This window comes from Siniperca chuatsi, linkage group LG11, assembly GCF_020085105.1.
Source record: "Siniperca chuatsi isolate FFG_IHB_CAS linkage group LG11, ASM2008510v1, whole genome shotgun sequence".
Taxonomy (NCBI): Eukaryota; Metazoa; Chordata; class Actinopteri; order Centrarchiformes; family Sinipercidae; genus Siniperca; species Siniperca chuatsi.
Window position 1 is genome coordinate 6646374 of NC_058052.1, and position 23757 is coordinate 6670130.

General features: G+C 42.5%; 1 protein-coding gene across 3 annotated transcripts in view; it reads left to right on the forward strand.

The window, feature by feature from the left end:
* The first annotated feature begins 7184 nt into the window (after nucleotides 1-7184).
* Nucleotides 7185-23757, forward strand: part of LOC122884277 (inositol polyphosphate-5-phosphatase A) — a 144636-nt gene continuing 128063 nt past the window's right edge. For 2 of the 3 annotated variants that reach the window (XM_044213983.1, XM_044213984.1), the window contains exons 1-2: nucleotides 7185-7307; nucleotides 8444-8561. In XM_044213983.1, coding sequence (XP_044069918.1) covers nucleotides 7279-7307; nucleotides 8444-8561 — 147 coding nt within the window. In that variant the 5' untranslated portion in view covers nucleotides 7185-7278. The remainder of the gene's footprint in view (nucleotides 7308-8443; nucleotides 8562-23757) is intronic. The other variant, XM_044213985.1, reaches the window with a different exon arrangement.

The following is a 23757-nucleotide window of genomic DNA, read 5'->3' on the forward strand; positions in this document are numbered from 1 at the left end:
ATGCGCGTATCGGCTCTGACGTGATCCGAATTCGCATGTACATATAAATCATTATATCAATCAAATTATTTTCTCCGATTTAGAGAACCGCACCGGCATGCCCATTTCACTCCACCTCTACCGGTCCCTGTAGGCTATAATGCCGTTGAAATGATGTTGAGCAGTGCGCTTTCCAGGTGATTTCTTTATTGTGTGTTGAATTGATGTAGAGGCTTTTCTTTAACGATTTATTTTAATAATTAGAGAGGTGTGAGGTGACACGCCAGGCTCCACCATCAGTTAATCACACACTCCTGCTCCCCATCAGCACCTAATCACTATCAGGATAAAAGCACATCACTCACCTCAGCCAGTGGTCCGATCTCGTTTTACAAAGGACTCGCCATGGGAATCTCCACGACTCCTATATTCTACTCCAGCGTGTGTCTACTCCAGCGTGTTCTCCACTCCATCCTACACCAGCGGGTTTCCCACTCCATCCTACACCAGCGGGTTTCCCACTCCATCCTACACCAGCGGGTTTTCCCCATCTCCGTCCATCATCATCTGGCTGTGAACTTACCTGCATACCTGTCTACTCATTGCTGTATTCCAATAAATATCCATCTGTTGCCATATCGGTGTCTCCAGCCTATCTGTCCGTAACAGAAGACCGGACCCAGCCATCACTTCTGTCACTTCCGCAGTCGCTCCTTCACCACCGGTTACGCCATGCCCAGGGTCAAACCGGCGTCCTTCTCGGGCTCGGCAGAGGACTGCAACAGTATCCTCTGGCTGTATTCACTGGTGCCAGGGAAGCAGCCCACAGTTCCGAACCCATACCGGGGCACCTGCCTGGCTCTAGGTGGTCCTCGCAGTCATCAAATTGCACTCCGGTCTGCCAGTCATCAGCCTGCACCCGGCCAGCCATCAGCCTGCACCCCGGCCAGCCATCAGCCTGCACCCCGGCCAGCCAGTCATCAGCCGACACTCCGGCCAGCCAGTCATCAGCCAGCACCCCGGCCAGCCAGTCATCAGCCAGCACCCCGGCCAGCCAGTCATCAGCCAGCACCCCGGCCAGCCAGTCATCAGCCAGCACCCCGGCCTGCCCGTCATCAGCCTGCAAACCAGCGGCTTGCCTGCACCACTGCTCAGCTGTCCAGCTGCTCGTCTGCTCTGTTGCCCAGCTGCTCGCCTGCTCCGTTGCCCAGCTGCTCGCCTGCTCCGTTGCCCAGCGGCTCACCTGTTCCGCGACAACCTCCAGTGCCTCCGAGGCTCCCAGCTCCACACATGCCTGTTTGTCCTCTCCTCCTGGGGCGATCACAGCAGCCGCCGTATTGCCTGTCTGGCAATAGTTGCCATAGTCAAATTCTTCTGATCTAGTCAATTTGAACAATTTTGGCTTAGCCCTTTAAATCAAATCCAATTAGACATCATTCAATGATGTTTCAGCAATAAAGTAGAAAAAATAACAGATTAAAACAAAAATGTAGTGAAGTTTGAAGCAGCTACTGGCTGTTGCATCTACACGACTCTAAATGAATGTTAATGTTGCTTTGTAACTGCTGGATGTGTAAATAAGCAACTGTTTGCTAACAAGTTCGCCATTTTAACTTGATATGGCGATGATATGTCAATGTTGTGTTTAGAGCTTGTTTCCGCTGCCCCCAAGTAGCCAATTAATCAGTTGTTGATGGTGTAACGCTACTATGCGGGGAACAAAAGGGGGAAACTGTATGATAAGGGCTATTAAACATTTTTAACATAATAAAATACAGCAGTGAAACTAATGGTTGACGTTGCTGATTACGAGCCACAAATCACAGAATCTTTTTTATTCTCAGTTCTCAGTGTACGTATATGCAGTGGAGGTCTCCTGAGGTTGAATGAACATACTACTGCATGTAGTAGTATGGCTTAGTTTCTGTCAATAAATGAAATACATCCTCAGGTAATAGAAATTATGGTTCACCAAAGGAAACATAATAGTTTTATTTCATTCAAATGATATGGAAATATGTCCCTGGAATGCCTCAGAGATTAAATCTCTCTCTCTCTCTCTCTCTCTCTCTCTCTCTCTCTCTCTCTCTCTCTCTCTCTCTCTCTCTCTCTCTCTCTCTCTCTCTCTCTCTCTCTCTCTCTCTCTCTCTCTCTCTCTCTCTCTCTCTCTCTCTCTCTCTCTCTCTCTCTCTCTCTCTCTCTCTCTCTCTCTCTCTCTCTCTCTCTCTCTCTCTCTCTCTCTCTCTCAAAAATGCACACAGACCTCCCTTCCACTAATGAAACTGTTTTCTCATGCTAAATTCCCATGCTAACAAAGCTGACTCTCTTGGGATACATACATCAGGTCTACATGACTGATTCTTGAGTGAGGCTGGAGATTAAACTTCATGTCCAGCGAGTCTTAATACATCATTACATGGCTGAATCCCTGCTACTTTGGAGACATGAGAAAGCCTGATTATTTCCAGGTTTGCCTATTTTTAGATAAGCGAATTTAAGCAGTAGCGAGATTGGGGTCAAAGTGCACATACTTGCTTGCAGTCTCGAATTCCAACATAATTTTTTCCATTACCCAGAGTGCAGAAGGAGGGGCTTCTGGTCAGTGCGTAGAACTTCTTTATCAGCAGCAGACACATACACACACACACACACACATTTCATTACCCCCTCCTTACGTTCCCCCTGTGGGATATCCTGCCTAGAGCTAACAGTGTAGTATTTACTGACCCTCATGGAACACATTACCTGAGTTGTTATCTGTTTGCACACAGACCTTCACACATATTTTTGTCCTGTTATTTTTAGGGCCATTTCCACTTGCTCTGCCTTCAAGCTATTTGATTAGCAGGAAGAATAGTTTCGGAGACATGCAAGCCTTAGCAAAAACAATCTCACAGTCCAAGATGACAGCTACAGTTACCTGGGAATTGATGGTGTATCAGAAATATAGTTTTTAGGGAATAGTTCGACATTTTTGGATTTTACACTTAGCTGCTTTCTTGCCGAGGGTTAGATGAGGAGATTGATAGTTCTCTCATGTCTCATGTGCAATAACTATGAAGCTAGAGCTTAGCATAAAGACAGGAAGCAGGCTGCTAGCTTGGCACTGTCCAAAGGTAAAAAAAAAAAAAATCACCTCTGAAGCATTAGCACCTCTAAAACTCACTAATTAACACTTAACTTTAACTGTACACAAACAGAAATGTAAAAACGGCAAAATGTGGTTTTACTAGGGGTTATGTGCTGTAATTCTTTCTTGGCAAAGAGCAGCGACTTTCCTGGAGTCTTGTCACTGTGAGGTTGCTAGGCAACCAGCAGGGACTCACGTAACCCCCTGTAAAACCACAAGCTTTCATTTCAAGCATTTATGCATTTTTTCCGGATTAAACAAACGAGACATAACATGTTAATTAGTGACACTTTAGAAGTGCAGATAGATTTTGTTACCTTTGGACAGAGAAAGGCTAGTTGTTTCCCTGTGTCATCTAGTGATGACGTAATTAGCAGGGGACAATACTGCACATGTGAGTAGTGAGGACACGAGTGTATAGGGATGAGCATTCAATAAACTTGGTCGTTGAAATTTCCATTCCAGACTGGAGGATTTAATTAGTGTCATATATAGTTAATATCAAACACCCCCTGCTTCCTGTCTCTATGCTAAGCTAAGCTAACCGATGGCTGGGCCCAGCTAAATATTTACTGTATAGACATGAGATTGGTATCAATATTCTCATTCAACTCTTGGCAAGAATGCAAATAAGTGAATGTATCAAAATGTTCCTTTACAATCCTCTGTTGGAACTGCTCCACAAAACAGGAATGGTTTGCAGACCGACGTGAGACAGAAGACGATGGTACAAATATCGACAGTTAGCAACAGTGCCGCTGCTAGCCATTTTGGTGCCCTAAGCATAATTCCTTTATTATTCGCCCGCGCGAACAACCGGAACGGACCATCCGGCACGGGGGAGGGGGGACTAGACTAGAGCAATTATTAAATATCTTTCTTGTTCCCCCTTTTTTGTTACATATACATGGCTAAAATGTGCCTAATATTTCTATAGGCTAATGAAATAATACCGGCATTTAAAAAAAATTTCATTAGGCTATTTTTGGTGCCCCCTCAGCACTTGGTGCCCTACGCACAGTGCGTGATGCGCGTGGTGGGAGCGGCAGCGCTGGTTAGCAAGCAGTTAGCAAGTTCATTAGCTCAGAGAGCTTTTTCCCTCTTCCATCAAACTCTTTATTGAATGAAATGATTTACAATTCCTAGAACAAAATACCAGAGGGGAGTAGAGAGATCAGTACAGATAAAATAGAAAGAAGCTTAGGGTACTGTTGTGACTGACTAGTGCTAGCATGTCCTGGCTGGCTAGCATGTTAGCAGTTAGCTTGCCAGAATAGTCCTACTAGTCACTATGTCAACAAGTTTCTAGAACCAAATCTTTTTGCTAGGACTTTCACTGTGCCACTTTCTGGTATTTCCCAAAATGTAGCCACTATTCTGCTAAAGATTAGGTTCATTTGCTATTTCATGCTGGGCTTGCTGAGCTCTACTTGTAGCGAGGCACCAACTTAATTTTCCTCCCCTTGCTTCTCCTTTCCTTCCTTCCTCTTCTGCCTATTAAGGACACCGCTAATTTTTTAGCTTAGTCTTCTTTTCGGCCTCCTCCTGAGCAAAACTATTAACTCTCAGTCATCCAAACCCAGCATCACTTACTGTAAACATATACAGCAACAAAATGTTAACTTTATGATAAACATTAGTCAGTCAGATTGAGAATGTTCCAGTACAGTCTACACAGCTTACATAGCTATAATGGTACTTAGTTTACTGTGACAGTGTTGACAATAAGTATAACATTTTGTCAAAGAGATAGCCTATTATCTAGTTTAGATTGTTTTTGAGGCCAGTCTGATCCGTTTTTTAATTAAAGATCTGTACATGTACACACACAATAGCACTGGCACTGATAACCTCCCTTTGAATGTTATCATTATCCTCTTTATGTGTCTGAATGACTGATTATGGCTATTCTGTAGTATATCATGTTCACACATACAGAACATGGCGAAACATACACTCATGCAAACACAATCACAACATGGGAGTCACAAAGACCCCCTCCACACACACACACACACACACACACTCCCATGCCAGACACAGCTGTGAGCACTCTCGTTTTGGTGATAATCTCTCAGCTCTCTTCAAAGACTCTTAGCCATGACCATGCCGTTCCCTCCCCTCCTGTCATCTCTAGCCTGCACAGCTGGACACTCACTGAATGTGGTGACATTCAGTACATTTCACACAAAACACAATCCAGCAACATTGAGAGGCCTAGAGAGGCCTAAAGATTTATTTAACTTACTCAATAAAGTGAGCTCTCACTCTGATTCCATGACCTCATCTGTCCTCTTAGGAACAGGAGCTCATTGTACTGTTATCCAGCGTATGCCTGCCCTATGCTGTTGACCTCAAACTACCTTTGACTGGAGTGGGCTATTTATGGCCCCAGGCTCCCTCAAAACCGTCAGGGGAGATCACATCATGCCGCATGAAAAGCGTGTCTCTAACTAATAGATGATGACCTGTGAATGATGCAGAAGAGTCACGCTGTGTTTCTGCCAGATGTTAGGTTTCAAAAGCTAAAATGGTGATAGAAAGCATCACTGACCATTTTTCTTCCGAAATTTTGGCTGATGACCACAACTGCCAGCCCACTGCATTCAAATAGGTGCACATGACCCTATATTGTACACATAGATTTTAGAGTACACCTCTGCTTACTGTCATAAGGTGTATTCTTCATCCTAAATGCACATTCAACAGTCATTTTTTTTAAAAATTAGGTTACTTGTGTTTCCCCAGCTCATTCCTAAACCTTGTGTCAGTAAACAGGTGAGCTAATGCTGAGCAATTTGTTGTCAACAAAAAGCCAGGAAAAGGCTGATATAATCTATTCTCATTCACAATAATCCATTACATGTGAGCTTGGCTGTGTCGCTGAGCACTCTTGGCAAAATCCAGTCATGCACACAGACTTGTTTTCCAGCCTTTTCATATAACATTTTCCAAGATCTTCCTGCCAAAACCTAAATAGGTAATCTTTAGATCAAAGAGTGCATGTCCACATTTGGCAAAGGGTGACTAGGTCTATGCAAGGATCACACACGCAATGGAAAGGGCAATTCTAGTCTAAATTCTGTAGTGCATGTTAGGACATGTGTGTCAGGTCAGGACCATTGTAACCGTCTGCCAATGGCTGCTGATTGAGCCCAGTTACATAGATTAGCATGATAATTATCTGCTATAAGGCATCCACTAGATCGCAGAGGTTCTTGGCGAGGCTAATTTAGGGGTGTGATATGATGATGACGTATCCACAGTTATAAAAAAATCACACCATGTAGTCTTAAACCCTTATTTTGATTGCAATTTTGCATGCAGTAAAAGCAGACTACAGTAACACCTATTTAAATGGTTCACTTCAGTTAACTAACGGTTTTGTCTTCAGCTTGTGGACAAGATGTTTTAAAACTCAGCCATGTAACATGCATATCCTTAGGTAGCCCACTATAGATCGATACTTCAGGCTACAGCTCTTTGCAATTGTCAGTCATTTTCACCTCACAGTTTTGGTGTGAAATCATAAGCAGTCATCCTTGCATGCCCACAAACTCAGTTGCATTACATTACCCGCCCAATGGCTGATGTGTGACATCTAGCAAGTGTAAGAAACCACAGTGCTAAAATACCAGTGATCATGTGATTTGACAAGACACTGTGAAGACTGCACAGGTATGTCCACATTGTTCTATTTTTACTGAATGTGTAAGCAATAAATTGTTGGTTCAATTTGGAGTCTTTCTGACCCCAATGGTCAAAAATCACTCAGTGCAACAAAAAAGGTCAAATTTGTGAATGAAGAACTTAATGTTGTTTGTGTCAGATGGTGAAGTTGTGGGTGTTCCTAAGTGTAATGCTTCTGAGCTTACCGACCGTTTTCACGGCAGACATTTTGACTTTTCAGAGCAGAAAAAGCACGTGTTACTGATAACATTAACGCTCTATTCAAGTGTCCCAGTAAGCCATGACAGTGCGACAGTGAGCCAGCATGCACAATACCGGGATCCTGAAACTGAAGCAGCTAAATGGAATTCAGCCGTCATTAATTTGATTATTTACACCTGTGCTTTTCCTACTGTGACATGTCAAAATGATTTGAATAGACTTAATGGGCATCGTTAACCAGGACAGGTGCAACTTGACAAGTTGATCTAGTGGCATGAATGGGGTATGGAGTTTGTCTCCAACTACAGTAAGTGTACCATTTTATAAATGATATTTAAGGTTTAATCTGACCCAGGACAGTTCCGGCGCTCTCCCATCTGAAGGAAACTTCACCTCTGCACATCCTTGAGTGAAAAAAAAAAAAATCCATGAGTGGTTCTACTGTGGTACCTTCAGGTGCTCTGTGACCTTAGCCAGTGGACTGCATGTGTTCTGTTGTTTCTGCTTAAAGCATGAACAAGCACACAGTATGGAAAAAAAAATCCCGAAAGGGATTAATACAATAATTCTTCTTCTTTGGGTGCCTTTGTCGGATCTGAACCAAAGCCTGTAGCATTCTCAAAGACATGTGTCATCAGTAGCATTCATGGACAAATATGCGCTGACAAGGATGCTGTAATGATGTAGGTCATAAAAAGTTCAAAAAGTTTCAACCTTGCAGTATTCTCATACAAAGCACTCCATTAATTCATGCCATAAACATGTACAAATGTAATATTGTCCACAACATGCAATATAGAAATAGTTTACATAAACAAAAGCCAGTTACTTAATTTTAAAAGAAACTCAAGTATGGTTGCGGTCGGACAACATGGGCGAACAAACTGAGAAAGAGAAACACTCACCATCGGATAGTCCAGCTGTGTCCGATAATGGACGCCGTGACGTTAGAGGTTGTGTTGTATTTACGGTGCGCTGGCCCTTTAAGACAGCCCCGTGTTTCCATTGGCACGGTGACGTCAGAGCAGTGAAGGACTCCAGCCTATCCTCTCTAAACAGTGAAGGCAATGGTCCTGGTAGAGAGTCCTGCTTTCGGAGGGAGACTTTTACACTGCACAAAAGCTAGGGAAACACTCGTACCTGAAATGAACCAGAGCCCTCGGGCACTCGCCGTGGATTAAAACGGAAACTTTTATGATGGCTCCGAACGTGAAGAAGTAGCACGAGAAGCAGCACGCTAACCGCCGCCGCCAACGGACCTTCTACTGCAAAGCAACTCCTAGTAGATGCACGGCCACTGCTGAAAAATATGCTCCAGCCGAGCCGCCTCAACCCCGGCTTCAGTCGCAAATTGCCAGTCTTGTAACCAGTTTCGTGAGACATTCACCGCCTTCTGTTTGTTTTTTTTTTTGTGTTTTCCCCCCCTGCTTCTTACCTACAAAGTCCGCTGTACAAGTCTGCGACCCACCTGCGAGAGAGAATTATGGCAGGGAAGCTGACATCAGCGCAAGGCACAGGAATACTGCTGGTGACAGCCAACGTTGGATCCCTGTTCGAGGATGTGAGTTTCTCCATTGATAAACGCTGTCTGTAGGTGCTGTCCGTTCACACCAATGTTGTGTTTGTATTTGTTTTTTTTGTTTTTTTATATTGTCAACTCCGTCTTCACGGTATGCTAAACAACGTCTCAGCTGGTCACGACTCGTGTGTGGCAAGTCGCATGCGGTAGCTTAAACACCTATATACTCTCCCGCATAAACACATGGGCCTCTCATAACCACAAAGACACATGTTCGCTCTGTGTGTTAAGGGTTATGTGTTCTTTACATGCAGTGACCCACTTTTTCTTTCATTACTTCGGCCTGTTCTGTATGAATGGCAACGTAAAGATGTGATTATTAATCATGAGCTGTAGCCCATTACTGCTGTAGTATTGCCATGACCATAATGGTTATTTTCTATGATCTTAGGTATCTTAGGAACTTTGGTTATTCAGGCATGCAGCAGCAGTTTACCTTTGCAGAGTAACCCCCCCCCACACACACACCCACACCTTTTAGGCTGATGTGAATCCGCTTGTGTGCATCACAGCAATTAAAACTATGTAAGTTAAATGAGGTTTCTTTTTTTTTTTAGGATGCACAAACCACACACTACTATGAAAGGGTAATAGAAGATCACTGATATTTGTAGTTGATCGCCTTGTGGTGATTACCAAAAGGAAGGAGTTTTTTTTTTTTATATATTTGCTATACATAGGAGTATAAATGACATACTAGAGATGCTGCTTGCTTATCACCTATTTATGTTTTCCTGCAACGTACAGTGCGGTAGCCGATTGTTTTGCACCTTCCAGTTACTTTATTGCAGTCATGTCAGGGCTGCCCTGCAGTATCTCACTGAACAAGAGGTATGGTATTTCCAAGAGTGGACGGTGTGAATAACCCCAAAGTCTGTCGAGATTGTAGACTCACCAACTCAGCAACTATTTGCATCATTATGAGAACAAGCAGCATTCAAATATTCACTCTAGATAAAACAACTTGCTTGCTTGCTTGGCTGAAGAAAGCAAAAGCATGCTCTGTGTAAAAATAGGTGTGTCAGGCCTCCTAAGGAGTGTCTGTGCAGGTTGTTGAATGATATGCACGTCTGTTATCGTGTATTAGGACTCTTAGCTGGTTCTGTGTTAGGCTGTAGCTTGGAACCTAATGGCACTTAATTACGGTGGAAAGTGTAACTGTTGTGATTAAATGCTTCAAGTTCAAACACTTTGTGTCACTTTCAGTGTTGTGTGAATAGAGTCCCCCTCTTCCTCCCTCCTTTCACCCGTGCGAAGAGCCGAGCCCAAACATGAGGGAAGAGCTGTCTCCCTCGCTGGAGTAAGCCTATAAATAGCCTGCCTCTCACAAGCAGCACTCTTTGGGTGTCTTTCTGATTTTTTTTTTTTTTTTTTTTCTCTCCACCAGACGTCTAACCGACTGAGCCAAAATGCACATTAGAGCATGTTTCCTTCTGTGAGTGGGTGTGCTGGTCATATATGAGGCTATCTATAGTCTGCAGTGTTGGCCCCCCCTTATGATTGACATATGAGCTGAATGAAGTCTTTGTGTACTGCTTTTAATGTTTTTTTCACTATAAGGTCTGTTGTAGATGCGTCAGGCATTTTTATCTGCGCAGTTTAAGTTGAACAGAAACTTATAAATGGCAAATAACTGCAAAAAAGCCCATTTTCCCCCCTGCAGTTTAAAAACAGTGAAGCAAAGGTATTGCAAAATACTGTCCCAGTGCTTGTTTGTCCCACTTCTAAGTTTTAGCAAATATCACTCAAGCATTTATTATTTAAAGATTCACTGCTGTTGAAAGTTATAATTTCTTTGCTTCAAGTGATGGAGAAACTCCCACAGAAGAGAGCAGTTTTAAGCATCTTGCCACAAAAATACAGTGTCTTAGATGGTGGATTCATAAACTGCATCACAGCGCCATGGCTGTGCCCGCAAGCTGTTTACTGTAGGTGGCCCAACAGGAACAGAACCCCCAACTCTGCCAGTCTTAGTGCCTGCTTCAACTATTAAGTCACAACAGTACTGCTGTTCCAAGATACTGTCTTACAGTTAAATGTCCAAGTTTGCCGTTTAACACTTGTAACAATATCTGGGTCTCCTCCTCACACTGTTACTTATTAATTTGTGAAATAATCTCTAATCAATTGTGCTGTTTTTTTAAATTTTTTAAAATGCACTCATGTAGCCTGTGCATCATGGTGATTAAAACCGATGCCTTGCCGTTAGAACAGCTGTTCTGCTGGTCAGCCTCATCGTGTCGTTCAGCCCATTTGAATTTCCTCTGACTCCAATTATCAGTTATTGTTTAAAGATCTAAGCTCAAGATCAAGCTCAAGTCATTTTCCATTGTTGAGCCATCCTCAGTGAATCTAATTATGACGGCATACGTTGGTTTCTCCCATATTTAAAATGGCCATCAATAGTTAACCAATATTTGCTTTTCGTTGAGTCTCACATGCTCACTTTGTGTTTCTAAGGTAGAGCCACCCCCCCACCCCCACCCCCAACTGAGAGCTGGACTGTCTGTTTGCTTCTTTACTTTTTCAGTAAGTTAACCGACCGGGTTATGTTTTTAAAGGTAACTTAATTGATCTGCTGTACCTGTATGACAACAAGGAGACACAGTGTTGTACGCCTGAAAGAGGATGACACTGAACTGACCCCCCCTTCTTTCTGGTCCTAATTCATTTATTTAATCATGTTTGCTGGCTTTTTGCTAGACAGTGCTTTTAGTTTCAAATGGTCAAGTGATAATGAAAACTGGCCTCCCATGTAGCAAATGTTCTTAATTTATGCTGAGCAAAGAACGTTACATGTTGACCTTGTGCTGAAACAGTTCCGTGTTATTAAACGACTGCTGGATGGCGATGCAGCTATAACATACATTATCCTACATTATCCAAGCCATGGGATATCTACTACCTAGGCTTGGTTTTATAAACCGCTCCCATCCTGAAGACACAGTGGGAAGGCACTGTGGGATTCCTGATCCAAAGCCAGCCTGTAGTACACCACAGATGAAGCCAATTAATGATTTTGCTTAACTGTCAACTGTTGTCAGTTATCATGCCTGAACGGATATTACAGGAAAACAGGCTAAAAGAGAGCGGGTGCACAAATTAGTGAATAAGTGAAATGAATAAGTAGCTTTTATGATTCAGGAGATCCTTTTAAAACTTGAACCTGAAGAACAGACGAAGTCGATGATGAAGTAGAGTCATTACATTAGTTAACTGTCACTCTGGTTGAGCTCTGGTTGGAACCTCATGCATGTTCCCATCAAACATGTTTGTAGAGCTCTGGAGTGTTTTCCTTTTTATTATTGGTTTGTTTAGAAGAGTTTCCCCTCAGGGATCAAGAAAGTATTTCTGATTCTGATTCTGAAACAGGTGGACACTGTGCTGGCTGGACTTGGGTGTCACCAAATAACAGCACCATGACGCCTGGTGCAGGTTTTGTTTTGAAAGAGGATGGCGGTATAGTTCTTGAAGTGTGAAGGTAATCTACGGTACCAGCAAACCAGTTAGAGCAAAACAGCTCCAAAATGGAAAGTTTGGACATTGAAATTCCTGCTTGAAAAACCTAACTTAACAAAATGCCCAAGTGCTGGATGCAAGCTAACGCCTATAATTCAGGTTTTCCTTAACTGACATTAGGGGTGGGCGATATGGCCCTAAAATAATATCCCAATATTTCACGGCATTTCTGCGATAATGATATAACACATTACCCTATTTCTAGTAAGTTATTTCTTGTTCCACCTATTTAATTCTACTTAATTCTCCACCTATCGTAGTGTTTACTCACTTACTTGAATCTGCTCACCTTGCTTTTCCCTTCAGTTCTCTTTTCCACACACACACACACACACACACACACACACACACACACACACACACACACGCACGCTTGGACCTACACCTCTATCTCTCAGTGCACAGTGCACACACACCGGCTTGACCCGCCCCGCCTCTTTCTGTTTCTCTTTCTGCCTGTATGTGTTGACTTTCTTCGTCAGCAGTATGTTTGTTTTATAAAGTCGCCCGAAAAACACAACTCCCGGTTTTTGACCTTTTCACCCACAATTCTGTTTTCCCAGCAGCAGGTGAGCCGCGTGCGGAGGAGGCTTGTTGTTAATGACGTAGCTTATCGAAGCGATCGAAACCAACGTGGTACCGAATGACATCTGCACCAACCGGTGCACTTACAAGCTTTTACTAAACAACTGTATAAGTAGGAGACTCTCTCTCTCTGCAGAGCATGTGACCGCACATGAGGGGTAGAGCGATCGCGGATGGCGCCGTTAATATAGCTGCGCGGCCCGACCAAGAAAAGTCTATGTGTGGGAAACGCTGCTTGATCTTTTGTAACCAAACCACTATCACTACTGAAGTAGCCCCCCTCCCACCGTGTAGCCGGTAGCAAAGTTACTTTCGCTTTCAGCGACGCTTGTTGTTGCTGCGGCACAACGTCATTACGTCAACAAGTTGGAATTTTGCCATTATCACAATATGATTATTATTATTTTTTTTAAATCATATTAAAAATTATACTAGTATTATCGGGAACGATATGATATGGCACACCCCTACCTGATATGAACATCTGAGAAACAGACAAGCCTGTGCAGATATGTCCATGCTTCACTTTCAGGGACTGGAATCCAGTTGATTTAACATCTTCCACCACCCAAAACCTCTACCACCTAAAAGCCTTTGTCAGTTATGTTTACAGGCCTTAGTTTGCATTTGTGCAGTTTGAACCTAAATAAACCCAACAAAAAAGGAACAAAGTAAACTTTTCCACTAGGGTTTGGTCCAGTGAAAACAAACTATAGGTGTGATTTGAGTGTCCTTGTCCGTTATGTGATCTCTGGTGGTAACTGAATCTGCTGACAGTAACTGAGAGATCATATCATGACATTTGGAGGCTTTCCAGTTGGAAAGCTCAATTGGATTAATCCAGATTATTAAAATCTGACAAACAGATGCCAACTCTCCAGCTAGCTTTTATTGCTGAGGATGTAAGCTGATGTGTTGCTCTCTGTTCCTAGTATCCTAATGATGGCTCCTACGTTCTCCTCAAGTGCTCTCATTGCAGTACACACTGGTCACTGGCTGTGGTTTTCTTTTGATTACAACCACTCTGTTTTTGATTACATACACCTTTTTGTTTGCCAAGCCAAGATGACCATATGGTGATGCAATAGATTACTATGAATAGCCCCCCTTGTGGGTTTGGTCTTCCAACTTATTTATCATCATGTCTCTCTGTTTCTCTTCCTCTTGCTCCCTCTGTTTCTTCCTCTCCTGTCCACTGACAGCTCATTAGCTCAGGCTATCACAGCCCGGACCCCACTGAGCTGGCATACACCCCCAAAGATAGACACAATTCCTGCCCGACTTAAACCTGGAAGCTCTGCATACACTGCACCCAGTATTTTGTCTTCAGTGACTATTATACAATGTGTGTGTGTGTGTGTGTGTGTGTGTGTGGTTGGGAAGTATTTGAGAGGTCTTTGTCAGTACCAGACTTGCTCCTCTGCATCTCATTAGTGGTAAGGAGCAGTGTGGTTAAAATGTATTTTCCTTGTAAACATGTGAAGATGTTACTGCAGCCAGCATAGACCCTGCAAACTATATTTAGTCTTCAGTCACATGGCTGATGGAAGTGAATTCCCTAACTCAATAATGTAATTGGGCGTTCAGGATGTGTATTTATAGTGTTAGCGATAGTAGTGCAAATTTGTGATACCTGACGTGATGCTGTGTTGATAAGAGGTTGAAATGGAGGAAGCTAACAATGTGAAAATGGTTTTATTCTTAATATCAAGTCTTTACTTTGTGTCCAGCTCTCCAGGTTTTTTTAGCTCAAGTTTTATGAGGAGAAGCTCAACAGCAGAGACTGTGACTAAATACTTCATCTGACAGCTTGATTTTGCGTTTTTTCTTCTGCCAAAGTCTGTTCCAGTGTGTTGCTGCAGGAGTGGAAAAGTTTATGAAAGAAAGATCAGATGATGCTATTTTGGTGTTCTCCCTGCTCTGCCCTCCTCCATCCTGTCATAACACGGAATTAGAATTTCAAAAGGATAAGCTGTTGGAAACGAAAAGTCAGAATTGAAAGTACAACATATTCCTCACCAGTATGTAGCATCCCACAGTGGCAGTTATATATGTAATAATTAATTAGAATGAATAACATATGTTTAATACTATCTGATGGTATTTGACAGTTGAAATGACCTTATTTAAAGGTCCATTGTGCAACATTTAGGAGGAGCTATTGGCAGAAATAGAATATAATATTTAGTATGTATGTTGTCACAAATTCTTTATTATTCCCTCACTACATAATTTACTAAGTACTGAAAAAGCATCCTTATCATTGAAGATGGTAAGAAAATGGTTGAAAATTCTGTGGTAATGCAAAATTATTAGTGGTATCACACATTGTGTGTTTTAGAGTGTAGTAAATGCTTTTATTTTGAAACAACACGTCTGTGGTAATAGTATGAGAATGGTTGCATGAATGTGGTGTGAATGTTGCAATCTGTTGTTGTCAGTCAAGCAACACCACACAGTAGAAAGTGTATTGTGTTTTGTATGTTTTGCATGTTGGGTGCCATTGCAAGTACAATCATTTGCATTAAAACCTGGAGAGGAGAGATGTTGGCCATGATGGTGTGCAAGTCTTTAAGGAAAGCCCTGCAGCTCTGCACAGAGTCACGCCTCGCACAACCACTCCAGCCTTTCACTAGGGGTAAAAGTTGAGGGCCCTCTAGGATCAGTATTTTTCTGTTGTCTGAGTTTTCTTCAACCAGCCAGTCGCTCTCGTGATGGAATGTAGGCCAGACTCACTGACTTGTTACAGCCTATCACTGTGACAGCTGAACATCAGTCAACAAGTTAGCTTCCGCAAAATGTCACACAAGAATAATTACGTAACATAAAAGAGTAGTAGCTTACTGTCCTTTGATGTCACCACTTCCTTTTACAAGCTAATTTGGGTTTTTATTTTTAGTGTTCATCTGAATTAATTTTGGGGAACCACAAGTTTCAAATACCATTCAGTGATTCAATGATGACGATGATTCAGTGATTAATCATTCCATAGAGTAGGAATTCTGGCTTAGAAAAGGACAATATAATGGCAGAATTTCTCCTCGAAATGCATTCATTTCAATAGAATCTCGGCAATCAGTGGATTCAAAAGCTGGGGCACAAATTGTTCGTATTGAGTTCAACTTTGTGTTACTTTGACAAGCGAATTCATACCAGTGACGAATAGCAAGCTGTCCTGATAGGGCTGACGGTTGAGAGAACCGAGAATCCTAAATGGAGGGTGCAACACAGCTCCAGTTTTATTTCCTCTGTCAGAGTATTAACTGCTCCACAAGAGGAATGGTGTGCAGACAGTTATGAGACAGGAGTCGTGGTACAAATACATCTTTTAAATAAACTGTGTGAACTTTCTGTTAGCTCAGTTGCTAACGAGACTCCTAACTGAAAGTTATCGAGCTATGTAGCTAGGAGCGCTTTTCTCCCCTCTTTAGTAACTCTTAATTAGAATCAAATGATGTACAGTCCTGAGAACGTAATGCTAGGTTGGAATAAACGGCACTGTTCAGAGAGCTTGACTGACTGACTGGTGCGAACATGGAGCTTATCTGGCTGTTTTTCCGAGCTGTACCTCCTCGGCCCCGAGTCAGGTCACCATGCCCCCGAACAGAGTCTGCTCAGGCCCAAACCAGCAGAGGTGTAGAGATGATCATGTTGCTGATGTGGAGAGCGATCTGTCCCCCCCCCCCCGCTGTACTGAGATGTTGATCTTAATAAGCAAAATAAGCAGTCACTCGTTGAACCAGCCAGGAGAGTTTATAGTGGGGGTCTCTCAGGGGAAATGACGTGCTCACAGACATATATGTGAATATGGAGACAGACCTACACACCAACTCTCAGTAATATAACACGAGACGGGGAGACATGAGTCGACACAGCCAGAGTTCATTGACCCCGCTCAGGAGGATTTGACAATGTGTGTGTAAGCAGAATGGGACAATGAATAGCCAGGCCACATTGGACCCAGATAAGGAACTGGGATAAGGGTGGGAGTGTCGACGTGGTGCAAGGGAACCTTGGGTTCACTCCAAGAGCCATAATTATCCAGGATGGGAAAGCCAGAGAGGGACACCCTCCACCCATCCCACTGATGAGGAAACGTCTTTTCAGGGAATCTTATGAATGAGTCAACAGTGGGGGTTCAGTCCCCATGAAAATTCACATACAGTAGTACAATGGAACTGATGCAATGGAAGCTTAGTCAGTATCAAGTTATTGTTTCTGCTTGTGTTTGGTCATGTTCGACATGTTGTTTTGTCTGAGACATTTATTTTGGTCACCTTGGAGAGGTACTAGCCATAGTAATTGACAAGGCTCATTAAAGTCAGTTTAAGAGCTCCAAACTAGCTTATTATTTGATTCGTACTGCTTACAGCCACTTTCTGTTGCCATCAAAATGTAGTGTGGTGCGAGTCTGATTTTCACAGACATTGACAACCCCACAGTACCAAAAGTTGGCATTTTAGGAAGGTTTCTCATGTCGAAGCCACTTACTGTATGACATTTACAAGCATCAACACCAAACCAGGTTACCTGAGTAACCTGGCTTCCGTACAGAATGCTCTGTGCTCATAAACATGTAGGGCTGATTAGGTGGTAATGTGTCAAACCCACAGTGCACTTGTGTCGCTACAATGGTGCATTAGTGGAAGTTAAAGCCATGAGGCTTCAGTAGCAGCCGTCCCCCATCTGCACATGCTGACTGTTAGTTGACATGCGGAGAGGAGTTAGGGTCCCCAGCCAGAACACACACTGTGGATTTCCCAAACTATACCTCCATGTCCAGACATGCCTGGCTTTTAAGTCATTCATTGTGTTTGAGGATGTAAGTGGAGTGTTTAGTGAATGGTGAGTGTATTTTATGGTATTTTCCCATCAGATGCTCATTGGTTTTGCTTGCTTTAGACAAAGAATGTCAGTGAGTCCTTCTCTTTGTTCCTATAAGTACAACTACTTGTCTCTTGTGTCACATTTAACTTGTTAAGATATTATAATGTCCTTCTGCTCGTTTGAGCACTAAAGTTTTAGTTATTTTGCAGTATCACATCACATCTTGTCTTAAGCATGCATTCAATTCAAGCTCAACCTTAAAAGTTCAGTTCACCCAAATCACAAAAAAAATCTCACCTGACTGTAGTGGCATCTAGCCATACTGATAGCTTTGTTTTCATCTGCCGAAGTTTTGAGATATCTGCTGCCACCTCAATACAGTGAAGTTTCTAAAGTTTACTAAAGCCGATCTCTCTCTGTCATTACACCATCATCAAGGCATAAGTGTGTGTATATGATTTTAGAAAATGATGGTAAGTAACTGCTCTGTCATGTTATTGCTATTTTACGTTAGATATTGTATATAGATACAAGAGAACTTTTATGAAGGCTGAAATCAACATTTTTGATACCAGCACATGGGGATTTGAGTGGAACCCCCTTTTTTTTAACTTGTCAGTCACTTGATATAGTTGTTTTACACGGAGGGGTCTGCCCATGTGTGATGAGTGTCATGACCAAACTCGGTTCACATATCGTTGTTGTTGGAAAGTTCACAGCTTCTTGCGTATTTCTTTTTTTTTTTTTTTATCAAACTCTCTGGTTGAGGCTGACCGTGTGGGCTTTGTTACAGCTGAGATGATCTATACTTTACAAAACCAAAGCTATGATTTTCTCTAAGAACACATTTGTAGTCAAGCTTTGGATAATCTTCTAGAAGTAAAGAATGTTGTATAGTTTGCAGAAAGCGGTTTATGTTTTCATGTTTTAATGTTTTTAATGGTGTGTCATGAAACGGTCGGTATTTATACCTGGACTTCTGTGCACAGTTTATGTGCAGTACTTAAGCTTGCGTCAGCGCCATTTATCAAAAGAATTTGGCTCACTTTCATCTTGTAAACCCAAAGTGTGTGTTTTTAAAGAGCTCGCTTAGCAACAGCAGGCCTTCTGTCCACTTATGTTTTTATCTATGATCCACTTCACTTACATACAATCTGTTGTGATGATGTCTGTTTTACACCTCATACTGTTTGTTATAGTCACACGCTCACATGAACACATGCACATGCTTTTCTCTCTGTCCTGCTGTGTTTTCTCTAAGCGAGTCTGCTGGGGAGACATACAAACTGAATGATTACAGAAGTGCTCGTACGTCTTTTATCTCCATAGAAGCCAAACTTCTGGAATAAAGGAGCCATGACTCACAAGCCTGTCCATGCTGTTGCAGAAGCAGGACCTTAAGATATCTGTCCTCCCTGCTCTGCTCCACATTACACCACAGAGCGCTTATCACCTGCAGCTGCAGGGCTTGTTCAAAAAAAGGGATGCATAAAGTTGTTGGTCGCAACTTTGTTGTTGATTAAGGCGAGGTCCAGAAATAAGATCTAGCAGATGATTTCAGGGGTCACGTTTTTTAAGACAGGCATTTTAATTTGTTGGTTATTCATAGCTTTTGTTGTGTGACTGCAATGAAATCAAGTCAAACAGTGCCTGTAGCCTGGTGTGCTAGCACCAGTAATAACTAAACTGTAAAGTTGTTGTTGTAGTTAGATATAAGATAATCGTTTGTTTGCTAACGTTAACTCAGCCTAGCTGGCCCGTCTGCTTGCACCGAGAGCAGCCCCTTGGATCAGGGTGTGGGTTGCCAGGTTGCGGTGACAGATGGGTTGAAATTGTATGTAGTGTGTAGATTGGGTTTCATACACGATCTCGCAACTTGGGTGACATCGGACAAACATCCAAAGGTTGGATCCGTGTATTCATAATAAAGTTTGAGGGCAATGCAAATTACGGGAGTTTCCTGGGAGAAACAAGAAAATGGGAGGGTGCCGGGAGAGAGGAAAACAGGAGTGTTGGCGGGTATGGTATAAAGACTCGAAACTGGAGGAAACAGATAGCCTGGCTCTCTCCAAAGGTAAAAAAAATCTGTTTACCAGCAACTCTAAGGCCTCGTTCAGACTGACTTCAGCGCTGCATGAAAAAAGGCAGCCCTCTCATTCATTTGAATGAGGCCAGTCCAGAGAGGCAGCGGCGGTGCCAACACAGAGGGCTCCGGCAAAAAAAAAAAATGCAACGTTGTTTGCCAAAAAAGTTGAACCAGGCTCAACTTTTGCCACCACGCGATGTCATCTGGCAAGGCACTGCGTTGGCCAGTCGCGTATGTGCAAGTGCACATTCCTGGTGGATTGCTGCTGAAATTCTGCTGTTCACCTCACGATCGTCACATTGACAGATAAAATAGTTGCTGCTGTTCGGGAGCTTTAAAATCCTCTCTCTTGAGTATTATAAACCGCTGTTTTGGCGTCTGATCTGCCATCAAATTCATGGATCTATTACTCAAACTGAGCTTCCTGGATTGTATTTCTCACTGGTACCTGAAGCAAGAGAGACCACATCACATACATCACCTGATATTTAGATATGTCAGAGGTAAAAACTGGTGGTTTGAACCAATTAATTGACTGACTGGCATTACCATCCTTAGAACCCTGCCCTCGTGCTGCCAGTGCTTGTGTCTTACTTCTGAATTACTGTGAGCTGTTTTGACACTCTTTGCGTTTGCCATTTAAAATTCTCACTTTAATTATTTGGCTGTCTTTGCATAGCCACATCTTACAAAGAAGTGTCTGCTCACAGCATGTGATGAGAGTCACATGTCCTCATCCTTGTCTGCAAAGTCTTCTGAGACATCCTGTAATGGATAAAAATGTACATTTTGGACCCCTGGGGAAGGTCTTCCTTAGCAAGCTTTCACAAGCTGTACTCTCTCCCGATGTCGAGATTCCTCACATCTACTGTGTTACTGTGCTGGTTTATTAATCCAGAGAAAAAAGGTTCTCCAGCTGGGTTGCACTTTTTCTCTCTTTTCACTCCCTTTATCCCCCACAGAGACCTCTACACTCTTTATCTTTTTCCCATACACATTCAGCCACACATTCCCAGCAGGACGGGTGTTTATTTAACCCTAAGCCTTTGATGGAGAGTGGTTATTGTCTCTGATCCACGTACAGTCGGTGGTTGAATATTTCCCAGTTAAGGCCATTGTTTTTTTTTCCAACGTGGCCCCAGCCTGAAAAAGTACTAGCTGGTCTGGCCAAGTCATTAAGCAGGACCTGGTACGGACTATGATTATACTTTTCCTGTAGCCTCTTGCTCCTTCGGGTTTCCTGCTCTGGAGACGTGCTGTTGGTCAGAGCACCTGGATGGTATTACTTTATGCTGTGCTTCTATAAATATTGGGTATGATTTGGTCACGAACATACATTTTTGGTGACTTAAAAAGCGTGTACATGCATCACTCAGAATGTTACATTGCTCAAAAGTGTATCTTCATCACTCAGTACTACATCTGGTTTCCCTGAACAACTTGCTAAGCCATAATGGATAACTCCCTCCCAATGAACATCAGTATTTGACTGTTTGACACCCTCTGGTTCCCATTTAAGGCCAGCCGAGATGTACGCTGAGCAATACAGAATACACACTCGCACGCACACTAATACACACTCGCTGCTGGCACTCCATCACTACTGAAATAGCTTGATAGCTCCTGTTATATGTCACATGGCACTCCAAAGAGTTTCAGCTTTGTATTTATTATACTTGAGGTAGCATAGTGTGGAATACTGACTGGAGATGTGTACTGTGTGTGTATATATACAGCAAATGGAAATATTTGTTTTGAGGCTATTGCTGGTCACCTGTCATGCTGCATCCAGAATGCTCGTGTTGTTTTATTTGCTCAGATGCAAACCCGGGGCCAGCTGCACGGGGGGGGGGGTTGCTGTTGCTGTTGCTGTTACTCCTCAGCAAGATGCTGTGGTGTTGGAGCTTGGCGCCTGCTTTAATTACTGCATCATTAGTCCTCCCCCTCACAGCCTCACTTCTGGTGAAAATGAAGGCCCAGAACAGTTGAGGACCTTGAATGTATTCTTTTTATTTTTTTTCAAAATACTGAACATGAATTCTAAAACAGTAAAAAATACTTTTAGGCAAAAACAGTGGAAACACCTTAGCATTGAACTGTGACAATCTGTCTTCCTCTGTCTTTGCACCAGCAGGTATCAAATGTGCTACATGCTCCGTGCAAGGCACACATAGGACAATGCAAGTGTACAGCATTTCTAGGTTTCCTATAGTAATCACACACACATTAGTTTCCTTGAACATGTGTTGAGCTGTTGCACATATAGGGACTTTTTAAAGTATTTATTAATGTATGTGTACTACAGCTCCTCCTGTGAAGCATCAACATCTACACCATCTACAGCTGGTGTATAAATGAATGACAAATCATATAGCACTGTTATCACAGTATTTATTTGTTATTAATGTACTTTATATTCATATGTATTATATTTATGAATTAAGTATTTATTTATAAATACTTCTTCACTCCATTAAAACTGAACAAACTCCATCTGCTGAGATGCCATGAGATGCGTCAGAAAGCTGGAAGAAATCTAATAAGTATACTTTCAGTTAAGAATTAGTTTTGTCAGGCTACCATGTCCGAGGTCAAGAATGAACCTTTAAGTCACGTCTTCATGAGTTTTGAACACATGGATAAACAGATTTAAAACCTTCCTCTTTTCATTTAGACCCCTAATCTTGCTTTAAACATTGCCCTTTGCTGCGCACATTGCATTCATAGACCATGTAATTAGCTTAAGGTAGCATCTTAAGGGAACTTGCCATACCAGGACCCTGAAACTGAAGCAGCCAAATGGAATTCGGCCATCATTAATTTTTTTTATTTACACCTGTGTTTTTCCTACTATGACATGTCAAAATGTCAACATTTTTTGAGAAATTTTGTAAATAAGGACAACAGTAACAGAAACAAAAATTTAATATCAGAATGAAATGAGGGAATTAGATTTTTCTGTAAAGGCACAAATGTTTTTTAATTAAAATGTTGTCACCCGGAATTGAGATAAAACATTGTTTATTACAGTAAAAGTGATCACAAATGTAAGCTAAAAAGCGGGGCTAGTTGCAGCTCTCGACCGTGCTGATGTGCCGGAGTCGTTGGGTGGGAGTATGACCACTCCCTGCTGATTTCCCCTTTGTTTCTGAAATTGTCACTGGGCCAGTTTTCCAGCACATATGTGTGCATTTGTACAGAATTGTGTGTGTTGTGTGTGTATTCCTGTGTGTGCGTGCGTGTATGTGGTCCCACTCGCTGCCTTATTATCACTGGCTTTTGCAGAGGGTTATCATTTGGTCTTCCACTACCGACAGTAAAGTTTCCACTGCGGACAGCTAGAACAATACAGACCCTCCCTCATCTCTCCACCACTTCTGCTATATATAGACCTCAACCACAAGTATATCTTTGTCTAAGACATCCTATTATTTCTTCATGGTGTCGCCGGAAAAGGCCTCCATGGTCCTGGGCCTGGGAAACAGTTAAGTATTGAGCCTCACCCAAATTTCCTCTTCCAGTGACAAAAACAGTGCGAACGCTAGCAAAGGAGACAATAAATCAAGTAGGGATTTTGGCATTTTAAGGGGTATGTTGTAATTTGACTTGTCTAAATAATGCTCTTCCTGGTGCCTTTTGTGGCAGAGTTCCCTCAGGGACACATTCCAAACTGCACTATGTTTTTGTTGCGATTTCTTTCAGTAGCAACACTTAACATCTACACCGCTGCTATATCAGAGGTGTGTCAGTCAGTGTGTCTATGGTTCAGTGGGCTTCGTTGATGCAGAGCTGCAGATTTGTCACTGGAACAGTAAACAGTTGTTTTTAACATGGATTTGAACAGAAAGGTGGACAGTCGCACAGTGACTTAAGTGGTCATTGGAATGACAGTCTGTAGATAAAAGGAAGAAGACTTCACACTTGCCACACACACACTTCTGAAGGGTTGCCCTGGCCATTTGCCTGCTGCCTGTCAGCGCTCCTTCAGACAAGTCCCTCTCGGACTCCATGGGACAGGCCAGCCCTGAGATGCTAGTCCACATACCAGCTGAACAGATGGTACTGTCTCTACCTTGCCTGCTTTTTATTACCCAATTTGGCCAGCGAGAGGCTAGTTAGAAAGGGAAGACAAATGCCTGGTGAAAAAGGAGTACATTTTAT